This window comes from Oncorhynchus clarkii, chromosome 28 (genome assembly GCF_045791955.1).
Source record: "Oncorhynchus clarkii lewisi isolate Uvic-CL-2024 chromosome 28, UVic_Ocla_1.0, whole genome shotgun sequence".
Taxonomy (NCBI): Eukaryota; Metazoa; Chordata; class Actinopteri; order Salmoniformes; family Salmonidae; genus Oncorhynchus; species Oncorhynchus clarkii.
The window spans coordinates 10,504,986-10,529,501 of NC_092174.1; the positions used below are offsets into that span (position 1 = coordinate 10,504,986).

General features: G+C 41.9%; 1 protein-coding gene and 1 non-coding gene across 3 annotated transcripts; one reads left to right on the forward strand and one right to left on the reverse strand.

Moving 5' to 3' along the window:
* Nucleotides 1-1,099: 1,099 nt before the first annotated feature.
* On the reverse strand, nucleotides 1,100-19,540 carry LOC139386654 (septin-2B). Of its 2 annotated transcripts, none has more exons than XM_071132418.1 (13): nucleotides 19,234-19,540; nucleotides 18,302-18,341; nucleotides 17,266-17,380; nucleotides 10,057-10,143; nucleotides 9,703-9,826; nucleotides 9,290-9,424; nucleotides 9,094-9,211; nucleotides 8,729-8,830; nucleotides 7,764-7,909; nucleotides 7,304-7,387; nucleotides 6,025-6,085; nucleotides 5,679-5,776; nucleotides 1,100-2,545 (listed from the first exon to the last, which is right to left on the reverse strand). In XM_071132418.1, the coding sequence occupies exons 2-12, from the start codon at nucleotides 18,323-18,325 to the stop codon at nucleotides 5,690-5,692; spliced, it is 1,083 nt and encodes a 360-aa protein (XP_070988519.1). In that variant the 5' UTR covers nucleotides 18,326-18,341; nucleotides 19,234-19,540; the 3' UTR covers nucleotides 1,100-2,545; nucleotides 5,679-5,689. The 2 variants fall into 2 exon arrangements, with proteins under 2 accessions (XP_070988519.1, XP_070988518.1); XM_071132417.1 differs by having other exon boundaries at nucleotides 7,271-7,387; nucleotides 19,234-19,366.
* Nucleotides 19,541-24,094: 4,554 nt separating this feature from the next.
* On the forward strand, nucleotides 24,095-24,166 carry trnap-ugg (transfer RNA proline (anticodon UGG)). The gene has a single exon. It is a non-coding gene; the product is annotated as a tRNA-Pro (tRNA).
* Nucleotides 24,167-24,516: the final 350 nt, after the last annotated feature.

Below are 24,516 nucleotides of genomic sequence, written 5' to 3' on the forward strand. Positions count from 1 at the left end.
GAGGTCTAGCATTACTTGCATTAGGAGGAACCCAGGGCCAACCGCACCAGCATATGGTCTCACAAGGGATCTGAGGATCTCATCTCGGTACCTAATGGCAGTCAGGCTACCTCTGGCGAGCACATGGAGGGCTGTGCAGCCCCCCAAAGAAATTCCACCCCACACCATAACTGACCCACCGCAAAACCGGTCATGCTGGAGGATGTTGTAGGCAGCAGAACGTTCTCCACGGCGTCGCCAGACTGTCACATGTGCTCAGTGTGAACCTGCTTTCATCTGTGAAGAGCACAGGGCGCCAGTGGCGAATTTGCCAATCTTGGTGTTCTCTGGCAAATGCCAAACGTCCTGCACGGTGTTGGGCTGTAAGCACAACCCCCACCTGTGGACGTCGGGCCCTCATACCACCCTCATGGAGTCTGTTTCTGACCGTTTGAGCAGACACATGCACATTTGTGGCCTGCTGGAGGTCATTTTGCAGGGCTCTGGCAGGGCTCCTCCTGCTCCTCCTTGCACAAAAGCGGAGGTAGCGGTCCTGCTGCTGGGTTGTTGCCCTCCTACGGCCTCCTCCATGTCTCCTGATGTACTGGCTTGTCTCCTGGTAGTGCCTCCATGCTCTGGACACTACGCTGACAGACACAGCAAACCTTCTTGCCACAGCTCGCATTGATGTGCCATCCTGGATGAGCTGCACTACCTGAGCCATTTGTGTGGGTTGTAGATGCCGTCTCATGCTACCACTAGAGTGAAAGCACCGCCAGCATTCAAAAGTGACCAAAACATCAGCCAGGAAGCATAGGAACTGAAGTGGTTTGTGGTCACCACCTGCAGAACCACTCCTTTATTGGGGGTGTCTTGCTAATGCCTATAATTTCCACCTGTTGTCTATTCCATTTGCACAACAGCATGTGAAATTTATTGTCAATCAGTGTCGCTTCCTAAGTGGACAGTTTGATTTCACAGAAGTGTGATGGACTTGGAGTTACATTGTGTGTTTAAGTGTTCCCTTTATTTTTTTGAGCAGTGTATATTAACGATACATATAGGAACATTGGATGGGGATTTTGTTTTTGTAAAATGACAAATGAAGCAAACTAGAATCTAGCTTTAATATAAACTTTATTACAAGATAGCATACGTCAAAGGTTTTATTTGATAGTCATTGGATAAAACAGCAGAAACAGGAATGTTAATAACTGACTCGGCTTGCGAACTAGGTCATCACAATGACCAGGCAAGCGGTCATAGCAACTAACTGGGCCTGTCCAACATCCAAACGTCATCCACTTTTCAGTCTTAACCCATTGACACTCAGCCATAAAGAATAGAAGGATATGGATATCATATTACACCAAGTACAGCATGGGCTTTACAGCACGAACTCCACAACCCTCTGGATGCACTTAATTCAACAATCAATATTACTGGGGGCCATGAGGAAAAGCAAAGTCCTTTTCGATGCATAGGCCTGGTTTGAACATCACAGTAATTCAATTTACTTTTAGTTCGCTAGGACTTTTGCCTAAAACATCAATTCACTTTGCAATATGTTAAAACCTGGGGGCTGTCATAAAGCGTCTCCGAGTAGGAGTGCTGATCTAGGATTGCGTCCCCCCCAGTCTATAGAACCATATTCATTATGATCTAAAAGGCTTAAGTGATCCTAGATTGCCACTCCTACTCTGAGACACTTTACAGGCTCAGTATTCATAGAGGCACATGCAGTAAAAAACACCAAGGTATGTCTCCTTCATTGGTTCAGGGCTACAGGATAACTGGGAAGGTCACAGTGTCATGTATTTCAGTCATAACCAGTCGTTTCAACACAACGACACTTCAGACTGGGTTAAGAGCTGCATGCGAGGGAGTAGGAGAACGAGAACACGGTCAACGAATCCTAGCAATAAGGAAACATCTTTATGCTGCTTTTCAAAGACTATTGTTTAAAGATATTTTAACATTGGCATGACAACCACTAGAGGAAAAAAAAAAAATTACAATTTTAGCTGTCTGGCTCCACGAAAGAGAAGAGCGTTGCTAACTTTCACAGTAAGCTGGCCTTTCCCACTCGTAATGCGGAGCCACAGTAAGTAACACGATCGACCGTTCCTGAGTGGTTTTAGCGGAGGCCGAGTGTAAAGACTTGGCTATGACAGTACTGAGGAGCAGCAGCAACTTTTGGCTTTCTCAACAGCAAAAAAATGCAATAAAGAACAATGGTTCTATAATGAAAGCATTTCCCTGGTTAAAAGAGTTATTCTTCATTTGATGACTATCTGGCATGGTCCATTCCAATGGAATGGAACAAATGAATAATGAGCCATTTGAAATATTATAAAGAAAATGTGTGTAAATATAAAAATGTAATACTGCTTAGATACAAAAACACAAAATAAAGAATTCAAAATGATCCCAAGTAGGACTGAAATAAACTAAATATAGTAGCAAGCAGAATGAGACAAGGACCAGTTATCTTGCTCTTGTTTTCACTCCCTTCTCTTCTGCAATCCCTCCATCTCTGGTCAAGCTCAAATAACAGCTTGAAAACCTGCAGGGAAAGACAAAAGTGATACATAAGGACTTGTACTTCCTAATGTTCCATTTATATGAATTCAGACTAAAAAAGGGACCAATAATTCTGATTGAGTACATCTGATGCCATCGGAAAGTATTCAGACCACTTGACCTTTTCCACATTTTGTTAGGTTACAGCCTTATTCAAAAATGTATTAAAGTAGTAAAATAGTTTAGGGACAGTTCCTTCGACCTCATGGCTCGGTTTTTGCTCCGACATGCACTGTCAACTGTGGGACCTTACAGACAGACAGCCGTGGGCCTTTCCAAATCATGTCCAATCAATTGAATTTACCAATTCCAACCAAGTTGTAGAAACATCTTAATGATGATCAATGGAAACAGGATGCACCGGAGCTCAATTGAGGGTCTCATAGCAAACGGTTTAAATACGTAAGGTATATTTGTATTTTTTAGTACATTTGCAAACTTTTCAAAAAAACGTTTTATCCATTTTAGAATAAGGCTGTAACGTAACAAAATGTGGAAAAAGGGGTCTGAATACTTTCATTAGGCAATGAACAAATATATAAAATGCAAACCGTAGCGTCGGTCCCATGTTTCAGGAGTGAAATAAAAGTTGCAAGACATTTTCCATATGTACAAAAATTCTCAAATTTTGTGCACAAACTTGTTTACATCCTTGTTAGTGAGCATTTCTCCTTTGTCAAGATAAGCCAGCCACCTGACAGGTGTGGCATATCAAGAAGATGATTAAACAACAGGTATAATAGGTATATCCAACCGGCCTCACAACCGCAGACCACGTGTAATCACGCCAGCCTAAGACCTCCACATCTGGCTTCTTCACCTGCAGGATTGTCTGAGGGGGGGGGGGGGGAACTATGAACTGGAACTCAGTAAAATCTTTGAAATTGCTGCATGTTGTGTTCATATTTTTGTTAAGTCTAGTAAAAGCTGCAAGAGCAAATGTTAACCCCCCCCCCCCCAAAAAAGAAGTTTGATAACCACCCCAGCAAATTGCGATCTGTGCAGTTGTGTCACGCCACAGATGTCTCAAGTTGAGGGAGCGTGCAATTGGCATGCTGACTGCAGGAATGTTCAGAGCTGTTGCCAGAGAATTTAATGTTCATTTCGCTACCATAAGCTGCTTCCAATGTCGTTTTAGAGAATTTGACAGTATGTCCAACCGGCCTCACAACCGCAGACCACGTGTATGGTATTGTGTGGGTGGGCGGTTTGCTGATGTCAACGTTGTGAAGAGGGTGTCCCATGGTGGCGGTGGGGTCATGGTATGGGCAGGGATCAGCTACAGAGAACGAACACAATTGCCTTTAGCGATGGCAATTTGAATGCACGGGGATGCTGTGATGAGATCCTGAGGCCCATTGTCATGCTGTTCATCCGCCGCCATCACCTCATGTTTCAGCATGACAATGCACAGCCCCATGTCGCAAGGATCTGTACACAATTCCAGGAAGCTGAAAATGTCCCAGTTCTTCCATGGCTTGCATACTCAGACATGTCACCCATTGAGCATGTTTGGGATGCTCTGGATCGACATGTATGACAGCATGTTTCAGTTCCCGACAATATCCAGCAACTTCACACAGCCATTGAAGAGGAGTGGGTCAACATTCCACAATCAACAGCATGATCAACTCTATGCAAAGGAGATGTGTCACACTGCATGAGGCAAATGGTGGTCACACCAGATACTGGGATTTTCTGATCCACGCCGCTACTTTTTTTTTTAAGGTATGTGACCAACAGTTACATATCTGTATTCTCAGTCATGTGAAATCCATAGATTAGGGCCTAATTAATCGATTTAAATTATTTCCTGCTAACTCAGTAAAATCAGATTTTTTTGCATAATTCATTTAAATTTTTGTTCAGTATAGTAATAAAAAAAAATATATACCACCTAGCAGACACTTTAAAACTTCTTGAGTGTAGGGGGCAGGATTTTTGTTTTTGGCAAAGACATTTTTTTTACCCATTTGAAACTGCCTATTTCTCAGGCCCAGAAACTAGAATATGCATGTAATTGTCAGTTTGGGATAGAAAACTCTAAAGTTTCCAAAACTGTCAAAATATTGTCTGTGAGTATAACAGAACTGATAATGCAGGCGAAAACCTGAGGAAAATCCAACAAGGAAGTGCTGTTTTTCCTGAAAGCTCTGTTCCATTGGATGCCTTGCCTCCATTTAAAGGGATATCAACCAGATTCCTTTTCCTATGGCTTCCTCAAGGTGTCAGTCGTTAGACATAGTTTCAGGCTTTTATTTTGAAAAATGAGCGAGAAAGATCACATTGCGTCAGTGGATAGCTGGGTGTTTGCAGAGTTTTGCAGCCATCGTCTCTCCCTCTCCTATTGAAAAAGCCACAGTCCCGGTATATTATCGATTATATATTGTAAAAACAACCTGAGGATTGATTATAAAAGACATTTGACATGTTTCTGTGGACATTACGGATACTATTTGGAATTTGTCTGCGATGTTGTGACCGCTCGAGTCTGTGGATTTCTGAACATAACGCGCCAAACAAATGGAGGTATTTTGGATATAAAAATAATCTTTATGGAACAAAAGGAACATTTATTGTGTAACTAGGAGTCTCGTGAGTGCAAACATCCGAAGATCAAAGGTAAGCGATTTCATTTATTATTTTTCTGACCAATCTACTTGGCTGCTAGTGTTTGTAATATTTTGTCTACTGAGAGATGTTATTACATAAACGCTTGTTATGCTTTCGCCGAAAAGCTGTATTGAAATCTGACATGCCAGGTGGATTAACAACAAGCTAAGCGGTGTTTTGCTATATTGCACTTGTGATTTCATGAAAATTCAACATTTTTAGTAATTTAATTTGGCACACGGCAATTCAGCGGGTGTTGATGAAAATGATCCCGCTAACATGATGGGTGCGTCAAGAAGTTAATCCAAAGAGACTTACCGTAGAGCGAGTTCAAATCATCTTTGTGCGTATTTTGATTACAACAGGTGTTGAACCCACAACCATGGCATTGCACACGCTTACCAACTGAGCCATACAGGTCCATAATATACCATAGTGTACATTTGAGTTTTCATAACACGGGTTCGCTGTGTTTAGTGTCAAAATGGACGTGTTGTTCTTACCGTGGTGAGTGTCACACATGCTGGCCGTCTCCCGCTCCATCAGGCTTAATCTGCATCTGGGCCTGCATCTTGGTAATCATCTCCTGCATTCTCCTCAGCTGCACAGAACAAAATAAACATAACATTAATACCAAAACATAGAACACTGAGTACCTGGCTAACCCCCCCCCCCACAAAACAACCACCCGTATCACATGAAATAAACTTAATGCAGTCCAACTAAGAGTGAGGATATAAGAGGTGGGTGGGCTATTCAAAATAGTGATATTTGAATGGAAGTATACAGTATAAGGGTAGTGTGAGTGGTAGGTGGTGAGAGAGGGATATGAATGCTTAGCTATCCCACCTCAGCCTCCTTCTCCTGCAGGATCATGTCCTTGTCCATTTCCTCCGGCTCCGGTCCCTTCCTGTAACACGGACACAGATTTGTTGAGTTAGGCTCAAGGCACAATCATTGGGGAGACCTGCCAAAAATATCCACATAAATGAACACTGGAAATCTCATACATTTCAAGTTATTACATAGTTTGTGCATTCAGAAGAAAATGCAGTATTCAAAAGCATATCATTGTCATTCATAGAATCAGCAGAAAGGTGGAAGAGTGAAAACTCATGTGCATAGGGGGTCTCTGGGAAGAAAGTTTGGTAAATCCCCACGTCTGGTGGTTGTGTGTGGTGCAGTTTCTAGCTTTCTAGTATTTAAGCAGACGTGACAAAAGCAACACTTAGAAAGTAGAAAGAGCCAGAGGTAAATTAGTGAGAGGGAGAAAGAACAGATTAGTGGGGTAGAAAAGTAGAAAGCTGGGTGTTAAAGTGAAAGAGGGCAAGCTGCAGAAGCAAGAAGAGAGCAGCAAGGTTGTGAGACAGGGAGGATAGTGGTACCTCCCCCATTGAAAACAGTACCTCCAACAGTCCACTCAGAGGATTGGACAGACCAGACCATCATTGGGCTGATGGTGAGCCAATAGGAAGGCAGTAAAATCTCTCCCTTCTCCTGGATTGGCTATAGAGGAAGGTCTCAAAGAATCCAAAGGGTCCACACTCCTAGAGTTAAATGATACCCATACTACTACTACCACCCATACTACTACCAATACAACCTATATGGTTAAAAACCCCATAGCCCACTAAAAAATGAAACCATAAAGAAAAAAAAATTGCCCAGACTATACATGCCTAACTCAAACCCACTACCAAGGTCAAATTGCTGTAGAATGTACATCCAAAATTATAGTTTAACTTAAAATGTTTTCGTTTTTTCAACCATGTAATATTAATGAACACATGGAGATTTACTTTCAATGCCGACTATCGCCTAATCACTTCTTGATAGACATTAACACAAGATAAGTGGAACTGGCCGACTGAGACACTGTATTAGTTACCCATCAATTGTCTTAGCCAGATAAGTCATTAAAATCCAAGAAAGCCAAGCCACACATGAGTCTTGTGTTACAAATGTCTCAACACCATCAACCTGCTCTGTTATATTAAGCCTTTCTGTGTCTTTGGTTGTATATTATATTACTGCGTATGGGAAGTTTTGGGGGCAGGCAGGGTACAGAAAGGCAAGCAGACAGAACGGTACGTACGCAGGAGACAGAACGTAACCATGAGAGGACAACCTGCCGCCTCGTTTGAGGCGCTCCGAACGGAAATTCTCGTAGTGTAGGTCCTGGGTCACCTCCTGCAGGTCCTGCATGTGGGTGCTGTAGATGGATAGGTGTCAGTCGATCAATCAAGCACTAAACCAACTACTCAACTCAAGATCGTCATAAGCAAAACACCAAGCAGTATGTGAGACGGGACAGCCACTGCTCATGACTGACATTTAATGGATTGACAACATATTATACAACTGACACAGCTTTTGTAGTATAAGCCAAATCAACCATAAAAACACTCAATTAAAAAAACATTTTTTTTTTATTTTTAAATCGCCATAAGCCACTATGTCAAGTTGGGATTCTCAAGCTGCTATTCAATGCTGCTTCAAGCTGCTATTCAAGTTTAATATATGAAGAAACCAGAGCGAGCCCCTCCGGGGATGACCCAGCGCAGGCCCTCGCTCTCCCACCCACTCACATGAGCATGGTGCGTAGCTTGAGGAAGTCGTTGTGCTCGGGGTTCTCCACCTCCACCACACCCCAGGGATACAGGCGACCCCGCACCTTCTTCCCCTTGGCCTCGATCTGCTGGTTGGAGCCAACCACCGCAAAGGGAATACTGGCCTGGAGGGAGGAGAGAGAACAGGTGCTGACGGTCAAAACAGTTTGCGACGGTGGCGATTGCATACCATTCTGAGCTTATTTGTAAAGTTGTATGTTTTCTTTTTATTTTAAATTTGCTAGTAACTTTCAGGAACAGTAGTAAAAGTCTCAAAGAAACCATGCTCAATTTCAATTCCGGTCACCAAAATGATTGACACCCTAGATAAAAGATGACAGGGGGAGTTAAGCATGTCTTGGGGGTATAATTGTTGACCCTCTAACTTTCTCATTTATAATTTTTCACCATTCATTCAAGATTATTTGTAATCATAGTAGGATCAAAATTAATGTAGAAGAGTTTAGAAACATTCCATTCTTAATTACAATTAAAGTGACCACAAAATGACAATAGATTATTTATCGTTCATTTCTATTTGGCCCAAAATAACTGAAACATAACCAAGAAGAACTGCAAAGCGTCACAAGCTTGATGTAGTCAAGTGCTAGGAATACTGGACCAAATAATACACTTTGACTACTTTCTTTATAAGAATCTTTAGGGGTGTCAATTGACACCTACCTTTTTGAGAGAAAATATTACTTATTAAAAACAAAACCTCTTTCTCTGAACAATTGTACTAGTATAAAATATAATTAGAGATTTTTTTTGATGTGCATACAATATAGATCCGTATTAAAATTATTTATTTGATAGTTATTATTGCTCATCTTTATCAAGGATTCCAATACTTTCAGACCCCACCGTATGCTGAAATGTCAAATGGGGTTCAGAATCCTTATGGAGGCAGGACCGAGTCTAGAAAAGGAGGTGGGGATTACTTTGAGAATCCTCGTCTGCTCCTTGAAGTCTTCGTCCTCGTCAGACTCCGCGTCGGGGAGATGGTATATCTTGATGCCGTGCTCATCAATCTCATCCAGAATCTACAGCCACACACAGGAATATGGAGGATATAGACATAATATGGGCTATTTACTTTAGCTGCACTTTAACTATTAAATTGAATATATAGTACTTTATTAATCCAGAGGGATTATTCAAATACAGGCAGTACATGGGTGCAGTTGTATCATATGAAAGGAAGATCACTACATCTACATCCCTTGTCCGAGACGACTTAAAAAAAAAAAAAACCTTCTCCCATTGTATACTTTTTAGAGTCAGGTTGAGCTATAACGTCTCCTACCCTGCGCTTGAGCCTCTCCCTCTCTCTCAGGGTGAGTGTGTCGGCCTTGGCGATGACAGGGACCACGTTGACTTTGTTGTGGATGGCCTTCATGAACTGTACATCCAGAGGCTTCAGCCTGAGAGAGAGAGAAAGGGAGAGCGTGTAAGAACTGGGGGGGGGGGTTAAAAAGTACATGTTGAAAATGTGTGTATACCCGTGGCCTAATGGGGAGATGAAGTAGAAGCAGCAGTGAACACGGTTGTCCACGATGTGCCGTCGGTTCAGACCGCTCTCGTCGTGGAGATAGCGCTCAAACTGGTCGTCGATGTAGGCGATGATGGTGCTGAAACTGGAGGAGAAACGAGAAGCAGCAGCTGTTAGAAAAGCCAACCCATATAACACCGTATGACATGAGTAGAGCAATGGGGAATGACATTTTAGATATAGGGGTGTTTTCTGCCACGTCCAGAAACTCATGTAAAACTAAGCTTAAACTTTTAAAATGTGAACTATCCCTTCAAATTTTTGAAAAATATATTTTTAAAACGATAAAAATGTTAGTTCAACTATATTCCAACAATAACAGTTTCCATGTTGGACAAAAGAAGAAAGTGGGCAGTGGCATACCAGTCCTGGCTGTTGATGGCGTCGCCGTATCCGGGTGTGTCCACCACGGTGAGGCGGAGCTTCACCCCTCTCTCCTCGATCTCAACCGTAGATGCCTCGATCTGAACTGTGCGCTCAATCTTCTCTGTGGGACAAAATGAAAAGGAGACCAGGGGGAGAGGAAAATGTTTTTGTTTTTGTTTTGTTTTTACTTTTGAGATACTCTTGAGGCCACTGACTAAATGAGGGGTGATTTGGTGTAATCTGTTTAAAATGACTCCCATTAGGTTATGCAGGAAGAAATTTGGTTTTGATAGTTAGCAGAAAGTTTGGCCTTGGTGTGTGTGTGTGTGTGTGTGTGTGTATAACCATTACCTGCTGCTCCGGGGATCACTCTCTCTGGGTAGAGATCCGTAAGGAACAGACTGTTGATGAGGGTGGACTTCCCCAGACCAGACTCACCTAAACAGAAAGCACAGAATCAATATATTAAAAAAAAGAGAAAATCAAAAAGAACAGACTATTGTGCCTGTAAAGCAATATACTCAATATATTAGTTCATAACCAATTACCTTTGAGTCTACGAACCACAAATACTACAAAAATCTACAATTAGATGTGTGCAGGGTGAACCTTTTTCCACAAAATACCCAATGTAATGGGCACACTACATTTGCAGCCAAGCAGCTTCCTACACATTAGGCCTTTCATTGCGTGGGAAAAGCATGAACCTCACAGTAAAACAAGACAAACATTTTCCTTATTCGAAAATACAACAAGCTCAAGTGAAGGGTCGCTGCTTCCCCAATCAAAAGCCCTGGATTAACACAGAGGTACGTGCTAAACTAAAGGACAGAGCTACCGCACACAAAAGGTCAATTTAGGAACAAGGTTAAAAACCTATTACACTGACGCTCAATGCATATAGCAGGGGCTACAGACTAGTTGTGATTTATTCAACGATGCCTCTACCAGAAACTCAATGAATTTTATGCACTCTGACCAAAAAAACACCAAAGGGCCCCCGCCGTCCTAGAGGACTTCGTCATGTTGCCCTTGGAGAGCGAGATCACCAAGGTTTAACAATCCCAAAGCTATGGGGCCAGATGATATTCCAGGGCACGTACTCAGAGCATTCGCTGTCCCACCTACAGAAGAGGAATACCTACGTGAGAATGCTGTTCATAGACTACAGTGCAACACTATAATGCCCTCCAAGCTCGGGACCCTGAGACTGAACACCTCCATCTGCAACTGGATCCTGGACTTCCTGACAGGCTGTCCACTGGTGGTGAGAGTAGGTTGACCCTCAACACGGGGGCCCCCCCAGGGGTATTTAACCACGACTGTGGCCACACACAACTCCCAATCTATCATTATGTTTGCTGATGACATGATGGTGGTAGGCCTGCTCAACAATGTTAAGACAGCCTTCAGGGAGGAGGTGAGAAAACTGGCAGTGTGGTGCCAGGGCAACAGGATGATGGACTACAAAAAACAAAAATACATCTACAGGCCGCAGTGGAGGGTCAAGAGCGTCACGTTCCTGTGTCCATATCACTGAGGACTTAACATGGTCCTCACACCAGAACAGTCGTGAAGGCACGGCAACGCATCTTCTCCCTCAGGAGGCTGAAACGATTTGGCATGGCCCCTCAGATGGCACGGCAACTGCACCGTCTGCAACAGCAAGACCGGACAGCCCAGCGCATCACTGGGGGTGAGCTCCAAGCCATTCAGGACATGCATACCAGCTGCTGTCTGAGACAGGTCTGGAAAATTGCCAAAGACTACAGCCACCTGAGACAGACTGTTATCCATGCTTCCGTCTGGCAGGCAGTCCTGGTGAATCAAGACTCAGACAAACAGACTCCTGAACAGCTTTATCCCCTGGCCATAAGACTGTTAAAAGTGCTAACAACTACTGATCTCCCACTCCCACAGACTATCCACACTGACTATGCCCATGCACAGGTCTCAACCCACTCAGACAACCTACACTGCTACAAAAATTATTATTGATTAGATGCATTACTGTCCACAGATTATTGATTACCTTTAGTATTTACCTTTAGTACACTGCTCAAAAAAATAAAGGGAACCCTTAAACAACACAATGTAACTCCAAGTCAATCACACTTCTGTGAAATCAAACTGTCCACTTAGGAAGCAACACTGATTGACAATAAATTTCACATGCTGTTGTGCAAATGGAATAGACAACAGGTGGAAATTATAGGCAATTAGCAAGACACCCCCAATAAAGGAGTGGTTCTGCAGGTGGTGACCACAGACCACTTCTCAGTTCCTATGCTTCCTGGCTGATGTTTTGGTCACTTTTGAATGCTGGCGGTGCTTTCACTCTAGTGGTAGCATGAGACGGAGTCTACAACGCACACAAGTGGCTCAGGTAGTGCAGCTCATCCAGGATGGCACATCAATACGAGCTGTGGCAAGAAGGTTTGCTGTGTCTGTCAGCGTAGTGTCCAGAGCATGGAGGCGCTACCAGGAGACAGGCCAGTACATCAGAAGACGTGGAGGAGGCCGTAGGAGGGCAACAACCCAGCAGCAGGACCGCTACCTCCGCCTTTGTGCAAGGAGGAGCACTGCCAGAGCCCTGCAAAATGACCTCCAGCAGGCCACAAATGTGCATGTGTCTGTTCAAACGGTCAGAAACAGACTCCATGAGGGTGGTATGAGGGCCCGACGTCCACAGGTGGGGGTTGGGCTTACAGCCCAACACCGTGCAGGACGTTTGGCATTTGCCAGAGAACACCAAGATTGGCAAATTCGCCACTGGCGCCCTGTGCTCTTCACAGATGAAAGCAGGTTCACACTGAGCACGTGACAGACGTGACAGAAACGCCGCGGAGAACATTCTGCTGCCTGCAACATCCTCCAGCATGACCGGTTTGGCGGTGGGTCAGTCATGGTGTGGGGTGGCATTTCTTTGGGGGGGCCGCACAGCCCTCCATGTGCTCGCCAGAGGTAGCCTGACTGCCATTAGGTACCGAGATGAGATCCTCAGACCCCTTGTGAGACCATATGCTGGTGCGGTTGGCCCTGGGTTCCTCCTAATGCAAGACAATGCTAGACCTCATGTGGCTGGAGTGTGTCAGCAGTTCCTGCAAGAGGAAGGCATTGATGCTATGGACTGGCCCGCCCGTTCCCCAGGCCTGAATCCAATTGAGCACATCTGGGACATCATGTCTCGCTCCATCCACCAACGCCACACCAGACTGTCCAGGAGTTGGCGGATGCTTTAGTCCAGGTCTGGGAGGAGATCCCTCAAGAGACCATCCGCCACCTCATCAGGAGCATGCCCAGGCGTTGTAGGGAGGTCATACAGGCACGTGGAGGCCACACACACTACTGAGCCTCATTTTGACTTGTTTTAAGGACATGACATCAAAGTTGGATCAGCCTGTAGTGTGGTTTTCCACTTTAATTTTGAGTGTGACTCCAAATCCAGACCTCCAAGGGTTGATAAATTTGATTTCCATTGATAATTTGTGTGATTTTGTTGTCAGCACATTGAACTCTGTAAAGAAAAAAGTATTTAATAAGTATTTCATTCAGATCTAGGATGTGTTATTTTAGTGTTTCCTTTATTTTTTTGAGCAGTGTATTTATCCTGCTACTGGTCACTATTACTCCCGTTTACATGTAGGGCTGGGCGATATACATTCAAATTAATTCAATATATATGTTTTAGCGCAATGTTCCAAACCCATGTATTGGAAGAATCTAGGTTTGAATTCATGAGTGTGTCTTTTTGGTCTCGTATAATTTGCTCCTTCTGTGCTGTGTGCACCTTACTACTCGCACACAGACACCAAGCCCCTCCCCCTGCAGCTCACAACAACGACGAAAGAGCATCGTCATCTCTGACAAGCCGTTTCAACTCGCTATTGCATTTGAGGTTTGGTCAAACATAAAAATCTGTCATATAGACACCTAAACACAGAGACATTATTTTACTGTAATAGAGGAGAACAACCTTTATAACAATAGCCTTTTTATGTCTCAACTCCCAAAATGTAAAACACTGCAGAGCCTAATAAGATGGGAGTATCAATGAACATAATTGTGGACAATGAATGCTCAGTTTGTCATGCGCAGCATTGCAGTACCGCTAGCAGCATTTTAGCCAGACTAATGTGCTAGCTGTCTAGTGTGTGTTTTATAAAATGTGCAATGAGCATAAAGACACATTTATATAAGGAACTCTCATTCTGAGAAATAAGCATCTTCTTATCCAGACAGTGGACTACCTATGCTAGTTGACCACCTGTGTTTCAATGTTGAAACAAAGTGAACAGGCTCTGGAAGCCACTACATCTAAATGTGAATCGATTCTCAATTGCTGTACGGTTCTAGAAACATAAATCCCTTCACTTTCATATCAAATTAATTTCACAAAATGCAAAATACACACTTATAGTTCACGGTTAACACAGTTGTAGCAGACAGTATTTTTCAGTGACAACATACAGTATTTCTGGAGTCTTCCGTTTACACAGGTGTTCGGAAACACAGATAGCCAACTAGTCCACTCGCACTGTCTTCCATCTGTTTTACGTAAACAAGCACTGTAATATAGAAATATGGCCACCCTATAAAAAGCCACCCTATAAAAAGCTGTGTATCAATTTAACATTTTGTTAACTGAAAATGATTTCTCGCCGATATGAAAGATATGATCCTTATGCAAAACCGTATCGCAAGCGTTGCGTGTTAATGTAAAAAAAAAACTCCCCTCTACACAAGACACCTTCGTCCAATGACTAATGTAATGGAACTGAGAGTCACGACGAAAGGCTAGAGAGATTGTTTATGAGACCTGTGTTAATATTCTATAGTGCCTGCTACCAGAAGTTGGTCATTATTAGTGGTTGTGCATGGTTCAGTCAAAACAAAATGTAACTTTCATTGGACAAGCAAAAAAGCAGGTTAAACTATTTTGATATTATTTCATTATTTTTAGTGGGTCTTAAGGTTGATGGCTTATATTTTACAAGCCCTTAATTCTTTAGATTATTCCAGCTGTTTGAAATACAGTGTATTGATCTTTAATTGTGTAACAAAGCTTTGGCCTATTTAGTGAAAACATTCAAAAAAAACTAAAAAAAAAGAGATCTACGAAATCACCAATAAGTTAAAAAAATAAAAATGTTTCAAGCCAAGCCACGAGGTCAAAGGAATTGTCCCTAGAGCTCCGAGACAGGACTGTGTCGAGGCACAGATCTGGGTAAGGGTACCAAAAAATGTCTGGAGCATTGGTCCCCAAGAACAGTGGCCTCAATCATTCTTAAAATGGAAGAATTTTGGACCCTTCAAGACTCTGCCTAGAGCTGGCCGCCTCGCCAAACTGAGCAATCAGGGCAGAAAGGCCTTGATTGGGGAGGTGACCAGGAACGCAATGAACTGTAGAGTTTCTCTGTGGAGATGGGAGAACCTTCCAGAAGGACAACCATCTCTGCAGCACTACACCAATCAGGCCTTTATGGTAGAACGGCCAGACGGAAGCCAATCCTCAGTAAAAGGAACATGGCAGCCCGCTTGGAGTTTGCCAAAAGGCACCTAAAGACTCAGACCATGAAAAACAGATCTCTGATCTGATGAAACCAAGATTGAGCTCTTTGGGGTGAATGCCAAGCGTTACGTCTGGAGGAAACCTGGCACCATCCCTACGGTGAAGCATGGTGGAGGCAACATCATGCTGTGGGGATGTTTTTCAGGGACTGGGAGACTAGTCAGGATCAAGGGAAAGATGAATGGAGCAAAGTACAGAGAGATTCTTGATGAAATCCTGCTCCAGAGTGCTCAGGACCTCAGACTGGGGCAAAGGTTCACCTTCCAACAGGACAACAACCCTAAGCACACAGCCAAGACAACACAGGAGTGGCTTCAGGACAAGTCTCTGAATGTCCTTGAGTGGCCCAGCCAGAGCCAGGACTTGAACCCGATCGAACATCTCTGGAGAGACCTGAAAATAGCTGTGAAGCAATGCTCCCCATCCAACCTGACAGAGCTTGAGAGGATTGTTAGAGAAGAATTGGAGAAACACCCCAAATACAGGTGTGCCAAACTTGTAGCGTCATACACAAGAAGACTCGAGGCTGTAATCGCTGCCAAACGGTGCTTCAATAAAGTACTGAGTAAAGGGTCTGAATACTTATGTAAATGTGATTTCAATTTATTTTCAATAAATTAGCAAACATTTCTAAACCTGTTTTTGCTTTGTCATTATGGGGTATTGTGCGTAGATTGAGAAATAATAATTTAAACACATTTTTTAATAAGGCTGTAAAGTAAAAAAGTGAAGGGGTCTGAATACTTTCCGAATGCACTGTATATACTTGCATTCTCATGTATTTAACAGTCATCGTAGTTCTTGTGTGGTTTTTATTCATAATTTTATTTGTTATTCTGTTCTCTATTCAGCAGAGCCCTGTCCGGTGCTGCCCCCCAGGCACACATTCCACTCTGGTTTATTTTAAGGCAGACATGGAGGGAGAAGAGAAAAAGGACAACCATTTCACACAGTTAAATCAGAGGACCCAGAGACGCCCAGCCTACGTCCGTTTATATAGAGGCTGGACTCACAACAGTGACCTAAACAGGGGCCTCTGACATGATCCTACACATATCCCACTCAGACAAACACTCTGGCACACACGTATGCTGGACATAAACTCACGTTAAAAACTCTAAAAGGAAGTGAGGCGATTTGGAACAGTGCTTTATGACATTTTTTTAGGGGGGGGGAGTAATGTTATTTGTGAGGAGAGGCTATGGGAAAAGGAAATGTCTGCATTTGTCAACTAGCTAACTGTCCGGGCACATGGTCAAATAAGTCACATTCCATTCTGTCGATAGCATGAAGTGATAGCTTAAATGCTTAGAACAAACCAGGCCTAATATCAGTTGTTTCTGTTAAAAAGATATATAGAATGTTTGGCAAAGAAAAAAAGCTATCCTTCTAACTCTAAATAAATCAAGGAAATGCATAGTGGGTTGTCACGAGACCAGCATTGCGATATTCTAAAGTATCGTGGCAAAGAAACAAAACATGAAGCCGATTTAATTTCTTGAGGAAAACAGTCCTGATATTAGAAACAAGCACCATTATTTTGTCACGTTTATTTTGCAAGCTATACCACTCACAATTTTCCATAAAGTAGGTTTTTATAGAACCATAGAGTTTAGTCTAATTCCGGTTAAAACAAATCTGGTATCATAGTATTGTGATACTGGTATCGTGACAACCCTATTAATGTGCATTGCTTGCTGTTATATTCCTAAGATGGTTATGATCTGACAAAGCTGTGTGAACATTATCATTTTGGCACACATTCCCCTTTGAAGGCCAAAACTCATCTCTACTGAAGTGAGAGAAAAAACTGCAACAAGAAAATGGCTGACACTCACCGACAAGCAAAGACAAAGTAGTTTTGTGCAAAGCTCAAAACAACTGGGGTAGACGTTCTGTCTAAGGCTCGATACTACATGCGAACAATAGAATACTCTCAAAACAAAAACACCAGACATTACTTAAGTTCCAAATATCATGACACTCACCAACTACCATGAGGGTGAACTCAAAGCCCTTTTTGACCGACTTGCGGTGCACCTGGTTGGGCAGGTTGGCAAAGCCCACATACCCCGGGGTCTCTGGGTTGGTGAACTGACCCTGCTGTAATACATGAGACAACAACATGAGCATCTGAGTCATTCAACTCAGGAATACCATAATTAAAATTGTCACGGGCTGTGTAAATCACAGCAGCAAAGATTAAAACCAGCAATTAGGCCACTACTCAAAAGAAACAGCTGTCCTACGAATGACCTTTGGGTGAGGTGACTGTCTTGTCTCTGCCATCTCTTTGCAAAAACATTATTTCCTGCATTCTAACAGGCCTGTACGTAACCAGGGAGAATATGCAGTCTAACCAAAGTGTTTCAAAGTTATGCCTAAACCTATCTATTCAGCTTATAAAACAGATGTAAGGAAGGAGCATACATTACATTACATCTAGAGCGGCAGATAGTCTAGTGGCCAGTAACCGAATGGTTCGAATACCCGAGCAGACAGTGAAAAATATATTGATGGGCCCTTGAGCAAGGTACTTAACCCTAATTTACTCCAGGGGTGCCATACTACTATGGCTGCCCCTGCAAAACAACATTTTAATGCACGTGGTGTATGTGACACAAAAAAAATCTCTATAAAATAGCTAGGCTAAGCTCATGCATTGGAGTGTTCTCATTTCAACCCAGGTCAAGGCACAACAGTGAGTCATGAAGAAAGCAGCTGCCTGGAAGCATCTGCTAGCGTGACCATGCATTCTGTAATTAAGTCTGTCTCTGGTAAAATTATTATACACAATATTTGCATCCTCTATGCTCAATTGTTGTTGTTTTTTTTAAACTCAATGTCTGCAATGGTTTAATTCTAATAAATCCTGATTTTCCCAAAGCAGATTCACATCCGGTTTATATAGGCCTAATCAAAATAAGCTCCCTCTGAAATCATTATTGGACAGCCTGACAGTATTACTTAGATTAAATAAACGGAGAGGAAGCAGCATCCTCTTATGCTGGGTCGGGAACGTACCTTAATTTTTTCAGCCTGAGACATTTGGCACTCTTTCAACCTGCCAGAGAACAGAGAACATTACATGTCAACTGTAACGTACTCCTGTTTTTTTTTGTTAGCAGAGCATGCAAATACTATATCAATAGGCCTAGCTATAACTTGAAGAGAATGACGAGTGTACACTAACAAAATGGAGGATAGCCTACCTCCATGATTTAGTGGACCGTGAGACAGGAAGTCTGCTTTCTGCTCAATAATGACTTTCCGAAAGAATATCTAACCTCAAATAACTGACAGCCTTACCTTCCAAAGATGTTGTTACGCGCTTTCACTTCAGATGCATGTACACAAGTTGGTTTTAACTCGAATTCAACTTTCCATTCTGTTATTTTATTTAGTGAGTTAGTGCCTTTTCTATTACAGTATACCTATAAAAAAAAAAAGCTTGAAGCGATAACAAAACTTCCTACAGTTAGTTAGCGCATTAACTGCTCTCTGAACGTTTATTTGTTCAACGCCGAGCAGCGGAAGTCTGAAATAAAAAAAACTAGCGTTAGGTGTTGAAAGCGCTGTCCCAAAGAATTAAATACAACTAAACATTGCTGTTACCTTAAATATGCCTAGTTAATTTAACGCTAATAATATCACAAAACATGATCTTATCAACACCTTCAAGCTAGCTGGCAAACAAGTATTTCAAACCGGGCCGTGTAGACAAACTGTAAATGGAGTACTGTATCACAGGGTTTCAAATGGTAGCTAGCCAACACTGACTATTAAACCGGCGAGGTGTCTAAACGCAAGCATTGAAAACTAGCCAACTAATTAGCAAGTAGCTAGCTACTTTGCTAACAAGCTATTTGGGAAGCGGTAGAAGGTTAAAGCAACGTATCTTATTCAACGAAACAGTTTAAAATGTCATGAATATTGCTAATAAATACAATATTTACCGTTTTGATTGTCACTGAAAGAAAACCGTGTGGGTTGGGTGCATATATACAGTCATTGGTTTGGAGGCCGGACTGGCGAACAACACCTCAAATTTCGGATCTTCTTCAGCACAGGGACCAGAATGCATTGGGCGTTGACTGTCCTCAAATTGGTCCTCTTATAATGCATTGATTTTTCTTATCAATAAAATTGAACACATGTCATTCTACTACCAACGATTTTCTTTACAATTTGTAATGCAACCGCTATTCATCACCACCATCGTCATCGCCAACCATCATCATAGAGTTTAAAAAATCTAAACTCATCATGAGTGGCTCAACTGCTTGCATACCGACATCCATCCCCACCACATTGCGAGCAAACCTTTTAGTGACAGCAGAGAGATAAACACATTTTTATTTTTGAGAGTTAATTTCGTGCAATTCTACATATTTTGCCATGCGTTATAGAGAAGATGTTGCCATTTTAAAGCATGTTTGCAGAAATTCTATACATTTTGCCATGGGGTGGAAAGAAGATTTTGCGAATGTATAACTAATTTCACATAATTATACTAATTTTGCCATGCCACCTGGACTCATACACTAGATGTTACATAGTAAAGTAAATCCAGTTCTCATACACTAGACATGACATGTAAATCCAGAACCTACAAAAATATGACATGTTCATTTTGATATGGTTTCTTAAGACAGGTTACTGAAGGCAAAACAAAAGGAAGATGGAAGGATGAGTGTGTAACACGGACAAGGTTTGCATTTTAGCTCATTAGCAACTTTGCAACTACTTGCTACTTTTCAACTACTTAGCATGTTAGCTAACCCTTCCCCTAACCTTAATCATTTTAGCTAACCTTAACACTTTAACCTAACTCCTAACCTGAACCCTAACACATAGCCTAGCTAACTTTAGCAAATTAGCAAATTCTTAACTTATTGTTTGCTTTTCTAATTCGCAACATATTGTACGAAATTACAATTCATTACATATTGTATGAATTGCAACTTGTAACATATTTTATGGAATGGATGACGGACATCCACAAATTAATACAAACCATACGAAACATAACAAAGCGCAATAAAAGGACTATTCTGGTTTTACTTACAGAATAATACGAAATACTCTGAGAACAGGTTGTGCCATGGGACTGAGAGGAAAATTAGCTTTGTTACAGATAATGTCCTGCAATTCTACACATTTGCCATTGGGTGGTGAAAAATGTTTGCAATTTCTAATATGATATTGAGTGAGACTGATGACAAAATCAATGGGGGCCCTCCAGACGGTCTAACCATGAAAACCACATTTCTACATTTGACCTTGTGTATTCTACTATTCTAACTCGCAACAGTAAGTTGGAACTACAACTGAGTTCCAATTTTTTTAAATAAAATTTGTTCTGGAGGTGGGGTGCAAAATTGGGTGCGGACCACCAGTTGCCCATCTGAGGTAGAAGAAATTTCAAGTCAAATCAAATCAAATTTTATTGGTCACATACACGTGTTTAGCAGATGTTATTGCGAGAGTAGCGAAATGCTTGTGTTTCTAGTGCCAACAGTGCAGTAATAGCTAACAAGAAATATCTAACAATTTCACAACAATATACACAAATATAAAGTAAAGGAATGGGATTGAGAATATATAAATATTTTTTTTAATAAAAAAATATATATATATTTCACCTTTATTTTATTTAACCAGGTAGGCCAGTTGAGAACAAGTTCTCATTTACAACTGCGACCTAGCCAAGATAAAGCAAAGCAGTGCAACAAAAACAACAACACAGAGGTACACATGAACAAACGTACAGTCAATAACACAATATAAAAAAAATATATATATATTTGGACGAGCAATGTCAGACCGGCATAGACTGAGATACAGTAGAATAGAATAAAATACAGTACATGCATACATATGAGATGAGTAATGCAAAATATGTAAACATTATTAAAGTGACTAGTGTTCCATTATTAAAGTGGCCAGTGATTTCAAGTCTATGTATAAAGTGCAAATCAAATCAAATCAAATTGTATTTGTCACATACACATGGTTAGCAGATGTTAATGCGAGTGTAGCGAAATGCTTGTGCTTCAAGTTCCGGCAATGCAGTAATAACCAACAAGTAATCTAACTAACAATTCCAAAACTACTGTCTTGTACACAGTGTAAGGGGATAAAGAATATGAACATAAGGATATATGAATGAGTGATGGTACAGAGCAGCATAGGCAAGATACAGTAGATGGTATCGAGTACAGTATATACATATGAGATGAGTATGTAAACAAAGTGGCATAGTTAAAGTGGCTAGTGATACATGTATTACATAAGGATACAGTCGATGATATAGAGTACAGTATATACGTATGCATATGAGATGAATAATGTAGGGTAAGTAACATTATATAAGGTAGCATTGTTTAAAGTGGCTAGTGATATATTTACATCATTTCCCATCAATTCCCATTATTAAAGTGGCTGGAGTTGAGTCAGTGTTAGTGTGTTGGCAGCAGCCACTCAATGTTAGTGGTGGCTGTTTAACAGTCTGATGGCCTTGAGATAGAAGCTGTTTTTCAGTCTCTCGGTCCCAGCTTTGATGCACCTGTACTGACCTCGCCTTCTGGATGATAGCGGGGTGAACAGGCAGTGGCTCGGGTGGTTGATGTCCTTGATGATCTTTATGGCCTTCCTGTGACATCGGGTGGTGTAGGTGTCCTGGAGGGCAGGTAGTTTGCCCCCGGTGATGTGTTGTGCAGACCTCACTACCCTCTGGAGAGCCTTACGGTTGAGGGCGGAGCAGTTGCCGTACCAGGCGGTGATACAGCCCGCCAGGATGCTCTCGATTGTGCATCTGTAGAAGTTTGTGAGTGCTTTTGGTGACAAGCCAAATTTCTTCAGCCTCCTGAGGTTGAAGAGGCGCTGCTGCGCCTTCTTCACAATGCTGTCTGTGTGAGTGGACCAATTCAGTTTGTCTGTGATGTGTATGTCGAGGAACTTAAAACTTGCTACCCTCTCCACTACTGTTCCATCGATGTGGATAGGGGGGTGTTCCCTCTGCTGTTTCCTGAAGTCCACAATCATCTCCTTAGTTTTGTTGACGTTGAGTGTGAGGTTATTTTCCTGACACCACACTCCGAGGGCCTCTAATGTGCTAGGGATGGCTATTTAATAGTCTGATGGGCTTGAGATAGGAGCTGTTTTTCAGTTTCTCGGTCCCAGCTTTGATGCACCTGTACTGACCTCGCCTTCTAGCAGGGTGAACAGGCAGTGGCTCAGGTGGTTGTTGTCCTTGATTATCTTTTGGCCTTCCTGTGGCATCGGGTGCTGTAGGTGTACTGGAGGGCTGGTAGTTTGCCCCCGGTGGTGCGTTGGGCAGACCACACCACCCTCTGGAGAGCCCTGTGGTTGAGGGCGATGCAGTTGCCGTACCAGTCGGTTATACAGCCCGACAGGATGCTCTCAGTTGTGCATCTGTAAAAGTTTGAGTGTTTTAGGTGCCAAGCTAAATTTCTTCAGCATCCTGATTTTGAAGAGGTCCCTAAAGTTAGAATAAAACTGTATAGTTTTTCTACGATGATATCTAATAGGATTGATTATGGGCCTACTAATAATAATACTAGCCCATTATTTAAAAATACAGTGGGGCAGAAAAGTATTTAGTCCGCCACCAATTGTGCAAGTTCTCCCACTTAAAAAGATGAGAGAGGCCTGCCATTTTCATCATAGGTACACTTCAACTATGACAGACAAAATAAGAAGGAAAAAAATCCTGAAAATCACTTCTTGAATTCAACCATATTTGGGTTCAAATGTACATTTAGATTTGTGAACAGCCATCCACAACCACAATCCGTAAGGCGAAAATAGATAAATGACAGAGCAGCAGTGTGATTCACATCATTGCGCTATGGAGATATCAATAATAAATGATACCCGTATCACCGTAGACTACACCACCACTGTCATACTTACCTTCAAGCGTTTTTTCAAATAGGATAATCTTTGGATGCCGACAGCAGTCGCACCATTGAAAGACATAGCTTGGACTGTAGCCTACAAAAACCCATTCCTGCTCTTTTCCTGCGATCCATCAAACATATTTGGTGTGTCATCATAGTGGTCTCTGACTTGTGTTCAGACTTGCTGAGGTGGAACAAACTTAAATGTGCTCCTTTTTTCAATGGTGATTGTCATTGCGAAAACACAGAAGTGTCACAGATTTTTTTTGAAAAAACATTATTTCTGAATTTAAAAGTAATCCTTGATGTAATCATCTAGTTTTTCAAAAGTATCGGTAATCTGATTACAATATTCTTGCTGGTAATGTAACGGATTACAGTTTCCGTTTTTGTAATCCGTTACAGCATCAACTTCCGGTAGACAGGCGAAGCGCTAGTGTGCTCAACTGAAACGATACCGTTCGTTTACAGTATACTAAAATTAACTAATAGTATGTACTCATTAAGTGTGTAGTATACCGTATGGGTATTCGAACACTGCTCAGGTGTACTTACGTATCTCATATTCTGTAGCCAGCGTAACAATGTAGCAAGCTTTCTCGCGGTAATGAGGAAATTAATCAACAACATCAGTGCTCGTGAAACTTCGGAGGTAGAATTTGTGTACAAAACATTTTTTACAAGATATAAAGGCAAGTTGGGTGAAATTGAGGTACGTAAGCCAGGGTTTTCTTCATAATAAAAAAAAGGAAAGTCTGTGTTTTCCAAGCTATTAATTTACCGGCAACATCCGGATAAATGTATAGACAACAACGATGAAGACAAATTCATTCCAGAGAAACAGTGTCATGCTCTTAGTAGTAATATATCAACATCGCCAAGTGTCGTAAGTGGCTCGTTGGTCTAGGGGTATGATTCTCGCTTTGGGTGCGAGAGGTCCCGGGTTCAAATCCCGGACGAGCCCGTCTTTTGCCACAGTAGTGGCAACATTTTATTCAACATTTTCGGTATGTTGTAGCAAGGCCAATTATCATAAACTGTTCTTCCCTCTAACGTTCGCATCGTCTGTCCATGAATGCATCTTGATCTGGAATGTGTTTTTATAGGTGGCTTAACTAATTATGTTGCCAGCCATGACCTCTAAGACTGTAAGTAGGCCTAATCACACTTGAAAATGTCTTGTCTCAGAAATAACAGGGATGGATCTAACCTCACGTTTACCTATTTGCAAATGTTGATAAAAAAAATGTACAGGTTACTTGCTGTATTATAGCCCAATGAATGACTGTATATTGATCTCTTCTGGACTTCTTC

Bases quoted from the DNA above. Each gene is read 5' to 3' on its own strand.
- LOC139386654 (XM_071132417.1), bottom strand. From the start codon at position 18,325: ATGTCTCAGGCTGAAAAAATTAAG. The intron at 8,831-9,093 runs GTAGGAGACGTT...GTGTGGCTGTAG, and splicing joins GGGAGAGGCTCAAGCGCAGG to ATTCTGGATGAGATTGATGA. The intron at 6,086-7,270 runs GTACGTACCGTT...TCCGTGTTACAG, and splicing joins GGTTACGTTCTGTCTCCTGC to GAAGGGACCGGAGCCGGAGG.